Source organism: Hipposideros armiger, unplaced genomic scaffold (assembly GCF_001890085.2).
Source record: "Hipposideros armiger isolate ML-2016 unplaced genomic scaffold, ASM189008v1 scaffold_813, whole genome shotgun sequence".
Lineage (NCBI taxonomy): Eukaryota > Metazoa > Chordata > Mammalia > Chiroptera > Hipposideridae > Hipposideros > Hipposideros armiger.
The window spans coordinates 666,648-675,638 of record NW_017732163.1 but is presented as its reverse complement, the minus strand read 5'-3'; the positions used below and the strand labels follow the sequence as shown (position 1 = coordinate 675,638).

The 8,991-nt window shown below is 57.7% G+C and overlaps 1 protein-coding gene across 1 annotated transcript in view; it reads right to left on the bottom strand.

Annotated features, from left to right (window-relative positions):
• Positions 1–8,944, bottom strand: part of ZNF787 (zinc finger protein 787) — a 42,694-nt gene extending 33,750 nt beyond the window's left edge. The window contains exons 1-3 of the mRNA XM_019628846.1: positions 7,647–8,944; positions 1,866–2,073; positions 278–366 (exon numbers count right to left, since the gene is read on the bottom strand). Coding sequence (XP_019484391.1) covers positions 278–366; positions 1,866–1,888 — 112 coding nt within the window. The 5' untranslated portion in view covers positions 1,889–2,073; positions 7,647–8,944. The remainder of the gene's footprint in view (positions 1–277; positions 367–1,865; positions 2,074–7,646) is intronic.
• Between the last annotated feature and the right edge of the window lie 47 nt (positions 8,945–8,991).

The following is an 8,991-nucleotide window of genomic DNA, read 5'->3' as shown; positions in this document are numbered from 1 at the left end:
TGGGGGAGCAGGGGCTAGGCCATGAGGGACAGGAAGGAGGGGGCACCCTTGCCAAGGGATAGCGAGAAAGTGGCACTCACGGGCCCCCAGGGATGTGCAGCTGGAAGGAAACTTGACTCAACCCAGCCCAGGAGACAGCCTGGCTGAGGCCGAGGCCAAGGCCAAGGCTGCTAGAGGAAACGACAGGGGATCTCAGAACCACAGGAGGGGAGGTGGAGGGAGCCAGGGTCCGGGGAAGGGCTCGGGGTCAGCTGACAACTGCCCGAGGCCACCTCACCTGGGTTCTCGTGACTGGCCATCTGCTGGTCCTCGGAATCCAGTGGCCCCGGAGACCAGGCCTCTTCCCGCAGCTCCATGTGTGGGTCCCTGTTAGAAGAGGATGAGACGGGAGGACAGAGTTTACAGGACGGCAGACGGACAGAGGGCCCATGAGGGTAGGTACGCATCAGCTCCGATCAGTGCTTGAGCTCACAAGTGGCCACACAGACCCACAGACAGGTGGAAGGACAGTGGATGTCTGAGGGACTATGGAGTACTGGCCCCTTTCTCCCCCATAGCAAGGGACCGGCCTGAAGCCACACATGATCTGGGGGAAGCTTGCAGGCTACAGCCACCCCCTGCAGCGGCCTACCACAGTGACAGCTCCAACACGTGCAGACATGCAGGCCAGTGCTGCCGCATGCTCGTGTGTGGAGGCAGGAAGGAGGTCACGGAGGGCCGGGTGGATCTCCAAGGAGGAGGTACCACAGACAGCAGGGTCAACGGGGACAAAGGCCCAAGGCAGAATCAGGCCAGCCATGCAGCTGGGGGTGCCACAGATGTGGGCAGTCTCCTGTGGGACCTCACAGGCAAAGTGGGGATGGAGGAGTCATTTGAAATGCGGGCCTCTTTGAAATGGGCACCGTCACACTTGCCTTACAGATGGTAAAATGGTCTGAGAAGCAGCAGAACACCTAGACACCGGCAGCCATGGCGGGGCAGCTAAATCACTAGCACAGGGGATGCTGGGCTCAGAGGCACAGAGATCCCAGGAGAGTTGCGGTGTTGGGACATGGTGTCAGGACACTGCCCTGCTAGCTCACTCAGCCCAGGGCCCACAGAGGGAGGAAGGCACCTGCCTGCAGCAGTCTTTCTCCAGGTGTGTGGGGGCACCACCTTCTCAGACATACCTCCCAGCCCCCCATGTCGCCTCCCCAGCCTGCCCTGAGGCCCACTGGATGCCCACCACCTGCAACATGGCAGGCCAGGGGCAGTGAGATCTGCATTCCAGGTGACGGGCACAATCGCAAGATAGCCCCTGACCAATGACCCCACTCCTCCAGCTCACCTGAGGGGAAAACCTAAACCTCAGAAAATTCTTCTTACAGGAAAAGTGGAAAGAACCCATCAGCCCTGTGTGTGTGTAAGGGGGGGGGGCGGGGGGAGTAATAAGACTAAATAAGACTAAAAATTTGTACAGGGCCCTCTGACTACACCATAAACATTAAAAAAAAGAACAGGAAGAAAGCCAAGCACTATGGTGGTAGAAGACATGGGATGGCAGAGACCACTCCTTTGCCTTCTTCTCTTCCAAACATGTCTGCCAAGTGGAACAACTGGTGTGTAAGGCAGTAAGAGAGGGACTTCCCGGCCCCAGCCTTCAGCTCAGGCCCGCCCGCCCCAGGGAACCTGCAGGGCTCTGGGGCAGTCCTGGGCCAGGCAGCTGGGGGCTCCTTCTGTCTGCTCAAAGCAAGGTGTCCACACCTGCCTGGGGCCACGGCGGCATTCCCATGCATTCAGCAGGTGCTTACTGACAGCCAGGAGCCCCACGGCCCAGGGCACGGCTGACAGGGAACCAATGGAGAAAGAAACGGGAGACTGCGCACAGGAATAGGTGCACGGTTTCCATGGTGGGAGGAGCCAGGAAGGCAGTGAGGCAGGAATGGAGCAGGAGGGCTGGTCCTGAGAGGACACCAGCCCAAATCAGGCTGCTCTGCCGTTTATCTTGAGTTCAAGGAGGCAGCAGGTACAAGGATGTTCCATTTCCCCTTTCTTGCTGAAGCAGGAGATGAAACCCCCACATGAAGTTGCTTCCTGAACAGGAGGAAGAAACAGGCTTATCTCCCCACTCAGGGAGCCGAGGCCAGGGGAGAAATCTGCACGAACAGAGCTGTTCAAGAATCCCTTCTCCTCCCCTAGTCTCCAAGGTACGGCAGTTACCTGCCACTCTGTCACCTGGAGTACAAGCATTCAGGCCTGCTCACTTCTGTGAGTCATGTTCATGAAAATACAATTCCTAGGCTTCTCTGTTAACCTGAGTGGATCCTGACCAGAAACTGTGAGAGGCCAGAGGCCAACCCCACCCCACTACAGACTGCTGGAGGCGGCCTCTGGGCCAGACCGCAGCCCAAAGGGAATGCGTGGGCGTCGGCACACGGGCCACCCACCCGGACCCTGCCCTCCAGCTACCAATGGATTCTGTGCACGCGCTGGGCCTCTGCACACAGGGCCAGCAGGCAGCCGCAGAGCCTGAGTGTGGGGACCAGGTGGTGTGACTGCGGGGTCCTTTCGTGAGAGTGCAGAAGAGCATCCAGCAAAGCTCACCCAGGTCCTTTGTCTCCCACTCACTCGCGCAGATGCTGAGGCCTCTGGTCCTGATCTTGGGGGGGCTTTGGGTCCTACCAGGATCTCAGAGTTGGGGGGCTGCAGCCCCTTGCCATCTAGGGGGTGAGAGCAGACAGGAAGCACCTGTCTTCTGGCAGCTCCACCCTGGGCGGCAGAGCCCACAGCTCCCTAAAGGACATGGTGCCCAGCATGCCTGGACCTGGGCCAGTCCAGATGTGGACTCACACAACTTCTGAGACACTCCACCTCTCAGCTGGCAGCTCAAAACCCCCAGTCGTACTGACACCATGCAGCCACGTCCTCACCCTGTAGGACCCGCACTGGCCGGCCCACCCCAGCAATCCAATTAGCACGGAGCTGACAGGGCCCGCGGGTATTAAGCTGTAGACAAATTATTGTTATTGCTGTTATTAGACCCACCCACCTCCTCTGGATGCCTGCCCACCAATTACCCAGCCCTTTCTTCTGCTGCCAAGCCCGCCTCTGGCTTCTCCTGCAGCCAGCTCCCCCAGCTTCTCCATATCAGGAAAGAACTACCCCTCATCCTGCCCCCAGTCTGCTCTTTGCCCCCTCCTGTCTCTGCCCAGGCCTTTTTGTCAAGCGCCCAGTCGCTGCTTCTCTCCCTCACCCATCTCTCCGCTTTCCTTCATCTCCTCCCCTTACCTCCCAGCCAGTCCTTACCCCCTGTACCCTCCAACCTTTCAGTCACCAAATGCAGTAGCTACTTCTCAGCCTTGACACTCCGTCCCCTGCAGTCATGTGCAGCATGCTCCCTTCCTCCTCCTCCCACCCTCCCCACGCCTACAGCCCATTCCCCACACCACAGACTCATCTTCGGAAGTCACAGTTCAAACAAGCCAATTAAAAACAGACCCAGGATGGAACTAGCCATTCCCCCCAAAGAACACACACAAAGGCTGACAGGCACACGACAAGATGCTTCATGTCACTGACCTCAGGGACGCCCATGCTCATGAAAAGCACAGTGAGGTCCCACTGTACACCACCGTGGTAGACAGAAAAGCAGAAAGCAGCACATGTGGGCAAGGACGTGGAGAAACTGCTGGTGGAAATGTGAAAGGGGGCAGCTGAAACAGGTGGCTCCTCAGAAGGCTAAACAGAGCCACCACGTGACCAGCTGCTCTGCTTCTGGGTACATGCCCAATAGATGTGAAAACATGTCTATCAAACACTGTACACATATGCTCACAGAAACACAAGGTGCAGCAGCCAAAAGCTGGAGCCACCCAAACGCCCATCCGCAGGTGAACGGACGTATAAACTGTGGTCCATCCACACACCGGAATGTCACAGCCACGAAGGAAGCACTGAGGTATGCTGGTCACGAGTGGACCTCGCAACATACCCAGCTAAAGTAACCAGACACAGACCACACAGGTGTGAATCTGTGTACATGAAGTGTCCAGAACACGCATGTGCACAGAACACAGCTCAGTGGTTCCTGGGGTGGAGAGGGGTACAGTCTCTTTTCAGGATGATGAAAATGTCCTAAAAGCAGCGTGGTGATAGTTTGACAGTTACACCTATCTGTAATTACATTAGATACCACTAAATGTACTTTAAATGGATAGACTGTACAGTAAGGGGATTATATCTCAGGAACACTGTTATTTTTTAAAAGGCAGCTCAGTTCACATCACTCCCCTGCCTAAAGATCCCCACTGTAGAGTCCAAAATCCAAAGTCTTCCCCAGGCCCCATAGTCCCACCTGGCTGTCACCCCGGCCGTCCACTGCCTACCGCCCACTGCCCACCTCCTCTCCCTAGAAAGCCTCGTCCTAGTCCTCCACCTGCCTGGGCTAGTCTCACAGCCCAGGAAGACTAGGCTGTCTCACCTTTCAAGGGGCCGCTGAAATGTCACCGGCCAGGCCACCCAGGCCCTGCCCCATGTCATAGTGCAGGGCTGACTTCCTTCTTAGCATCCACTGCTGTCTAGAACCGTCTTTCTCATCTCCTTCCTTAGGGTCTGGCCTCCTGCCCACACAAGCTCCTTGCGGGCCAGCGGGCTGCGGCTCAACACCTGACTCCTCGGGGGCTGCCTCGGTCCCTCAGACCCTCTTCAGCCTAGCTGGCCACTCCTGGAGTGATCCCCAAGTGGTCCCACAGGGCTGCAGACAAGCCCCTCCACCCCCCTAACCAGCTGTCTCCACTCTCCATTTCCATGAGCGGCTTCCCCCAACTCCAGGCCTGAAACCCAACCTGCCCCCTCCCTCCCTGTGGGCCATCCCCTGGGGGGGGGCAGGCTGGGGAGGAGTATCTCTATGACACCATGGGGATCTTATGCCCCCTTTTTTGGGGGGGTCTCTTTGGAACTTTTTCTGGTTCTCCCACAAGTCTATTTAGATTTTCCCACCTCATCTGGAGTCAGCAGGTAGGTTCTATCCCGGAGACCGTGACCTGCGCCTCACTCGGGTTTTCCAGTGTATTCAGACAGAGTTGAGCATCACAGTCCCTTAGGGTCCTGCCCCATTTCCTTCTCTCTCGCTCTCCCTCTTCCTTAATTGCATGCCTCCCGGAAGTCTATTTCACTGCTTTATTTCTCCCATTCCCCACTTCTAGACCACCACAGCGGCTTCCCACCTGGCCTCCCAGGACTCACACACTTGCTGCCAGTCACCCTCCCCACATCCTCAGGTTCAGCACCAGCCCCCTCAAGCTCCCCACCTTTCAGTCCTTCTCAGCCCTCCCCAAGAGCCCAGGCCAGAAAATGAGCTAGGCCAGGGTAGTGTGGCCTGTCACCACTCCCCACTTTCTCCATGAGAGAAAGAGAAGTTTCTAGAATTCCTAGAACCTTGACCTACTGTTATGGCGGCAGGCCCACCTGGGATTGGCAGGGAGCAGGGCAGCCACTGCCCCACCCTGGCCACCTGCTGCCATCTGGTGTTCCCAGGCCTTCAGAAAGGTCTGTGAATGCTCCTGATTCTTAAATGTTGGTAATTGTTTAAACAAACAAAAATACTCTTAGCCGCCCCCTAACCCCAAATAAAATAAAAAAGATCTGACATACACCTATGGGCCATCTTACAGCTGTCACCCCTTAACTGGGCCAAAGGGCCAGACACCCCATCCTCTGGGTGGGTGTGACTCTCCCTCCCTGGACTTTCTTGCAGCTATTTCCCACCTGGCCCACCTCCTTCCTGTAGATTTGCTGCGAGAGCCCAGCGAAAACAGCACCTCCCCCAAGAAGCCTTCCCAGATGTCTCCCTTCCCTCAGCTCAAGTGTCCTCGCTTCTCAAATAGCAGAAGGCATTCATCAAGCACAGACTACATGGCAGACTCTGAGCACAGTCTGCTGTAGGCACAAAATCCTAATCCCACGACCACACAGAGCGACAGGACAACCTCTCCAGGCAGGCTGCAGGGTTAGACTCGGCCCCCCACTCACCAGTCACATGAGATGATGCATGTGAGGTGCTCAATGGAGAAGCCAGGCGCCTAGTAAATACCTAGTGCCGTTGTCACATTGACTGGAATGGTCAGAGCTCAGACAAACTCAAGGGCCAACCCAACATCACAGAGCCAGAGCAGCATTGTGAGGATGAACTGGGTCAGCTGAAGGCGGCTTCTCTCCCTTCCCTCTCTTGGGACACTGGCACTTGCTCCCTGTAACGCCCACTGCTACAGCTGAGTCCTACATGCCGCAGGAGGGGTCCCCCCACCCCCATCCCAGCAGACTTCATGCTCTGGGAGGGCAGGGACTAGCTCCCAGCACAGACACCCACACAGCAACCCCAGGAATCCAGGACTCTGAATGGCCTGAGTTTCAAGGCCGGGACCATGCCAGACATCCCTTTGGGTCCCCTGCATCATCCATTCCGAGGCCATATGGGACTCCCCATTTAGAACAAGACAGAAATGTGTTCTATGAGACCAAAGGCCAGGCAGACAGAACAGGGAAACCCCATGGCTTTCTGTGCTCCTACAATAGGGCCGCTGACACTGGCAGTGTAACAGTCTCAACTCGCCTTCCTGCCACCTGTGAAAGTCACACCTGAAATGAGGGGCTGGGGCTGGGAGTCCCCTGAGCCAGCCAGTGGCCTTGTGCTCCACTGGAGGGGGAGCCCAGAGTCCCCAGCCCAATGACTGACACCTACAAGGCCTGAGAACAGCCTGTCTTCCCAGACCCCAACCCTGGCCAAAAGAAATTAAGTCAACAGAGATGGCAGCGTTATGGTCAAGGGTCAAGATCTGGAATCACACACAGGCCCATGCTCCAATGCTGCTGTGGGGTATGGGGCTCAGGCCCAACCACCTAAATGTGGGGACCACCTCCATCCCGAGGGCTTAGGACTCAGGCACCAGGCACAGGCAGGCACCTGCCAAGTGCTCAGCAAGCGTGGTCACATATGCAGTCTGCCTCCACCAGGCGCCCTCGGGCAACACCAGGGAGGAATGAGCCAGGTTAGGGGCAGGGTGATGCGCCTGCGCGCAGGTTCCTGAAAGCTGAGTGCCCAGTGGTGGTAACCAACAACCCTGGACAGCCAGGCAGCCGCTGCCGGCCCAGAGCTCACAGTCATCCTCCCTGGAGTCCAGGGTCTTTTTGGCCAATTCCTCTTTGTCCTTCGAGACTCGCTACCTCCCCTGGACAACCTCCCCGACCCAGAGGGCCCCCCTGGGCTTCTGTACCTCCCAGGAGCTATTCTGCAACTCCAACCCCTCTGCCACATACATATCCGTATGTCTCCCCACAGGCCTCTGAGCAGCTCCAGGACAGCAACTGCTGCCCAGCGTCACCCAGATCTGGGTCTGGCCCATGGGAACCTCAAGAAATGTGTGCTGACTGACCCTCCTGTCCTACCCTACAGCAAGACAAGGTGATCTAGGGTGGATTGTGCTTCCCACTTTAGGGGACGAAGAGGAAACTGAGCCTGGGAAAGGGGAAGTGACAGGTCCAAGGTCACAGGACTGGAGGACAGGAAGCTGAGGGCAGCCTAGGAAAGACTGCCTGGCTCCAGAGTCCTTTGCACACACTCTACACCCACCTCTCTGGCGCTCAAAGGAAAAGATTAAGAGCCTTCCTACCAAGATCAATACTGTTATCATCCCTGTTTAATCCAGGAGGAAGCCGAGGTTGAAGCTCCCTATCTAAGGTCACAATGGTATGAAAAACATAGCTGAAGTTTGAATGCAGATCTGTCTGATCCCAGAGCTCTTGGCTAACAGGCTGCAGTGCTATCTATCCATAGGCCAGGCATTGTCATTCTTCAGCACCACCAGGGTGGGGGTGGGGGGTAGGTCTGGAAGGCTTCCAGGAGGAAAAGGGCGAAGACATAAGATAACACAAGGAGGAACCTGATCTGAATGTTCTCTGGGGCTAAGGAGGGCTGAAGGGACTGTAGCAGAGGCAGCAGGTGAATGCCAGCTGCATTTAGCAAAGAGGCTTATAGTCTTAGGAAGAAGATAAGCCAGGATCAACAGCAACTGTGCTTCCAGGAGCCAGGCCAGATCTACCTCCCAGCTGGATCCTCGGCACTACCCAACTGGGGGCCTGGCACCAAGAAACACAGGAAAACACACAGGCCAAGTCACTCCCTTCCTAAAGCTCTGACAGCCCCTCTCAACTGGGATGGGCCGGGTGCCTTCCTCAGGCTCCCACAGGCCCTGGGCCTATCCATCAGGGCTCTGGTCACAAGGTGGGGAATTCTGTTTCCAGGTGTGTGTCTCTGCTGGCCTGCTCCTGGCCCTGTCCTTGGTGCCCAGCACTGAAGAGCCTGCGTCCACGTTCGCTGCTGGCTCTTGCGCCGGTGGGTCACTTTTCTGTCTGATCACATCATCCTGAACTTGCAGGACCCCACGTGTCCGACGGGCACTCATCTCCACGAACTGGTGTGTCCACCTTTGTGGCCAAGAGTGGGGGGACACGGAGCGCACGGCTCGGCGCCTAGGAGGCCTTGGGGGTCGCCAACAGGCCCAGCCACCCTCTTCATCCTGCACCGCCGGGCCACAAGGGGCCTGACCTTGGCCCAGTCGCTTCCTTCCCGGCGCACGCGCTTCCTGCCCCCGCCCGCGCCGGAGAATGAATGAGCCTCCGCCAGCCGGAATACCCGTAATTACCGCCAGGATCAAAGGCCGCACGCGGCCCGCCCAGGGCAGCAACGGACCCCAGCAGCTTTGGGAATGGGAAGCAGTTGGGGACAGGTTGGGGCCTGGACTGGTCCCCCAGGGCCGCCGCTTCCGGTCAGGCCGTTTCAACCCGCGCGGCCCCCTCCCCCACGGAGCCTCAACTTCCCCTCGGGGTCGCCACCACTTCCGGTCACGACCGGCGGGGAAAGCTGGAGGGACGCGGCGGCTCCACCCGGAGCGGAGCTCCAGGGCAGAGCCCTCGGCGCGGCGCACGCGCGCTCCACTTGGACGCGCGCCCTTCCCG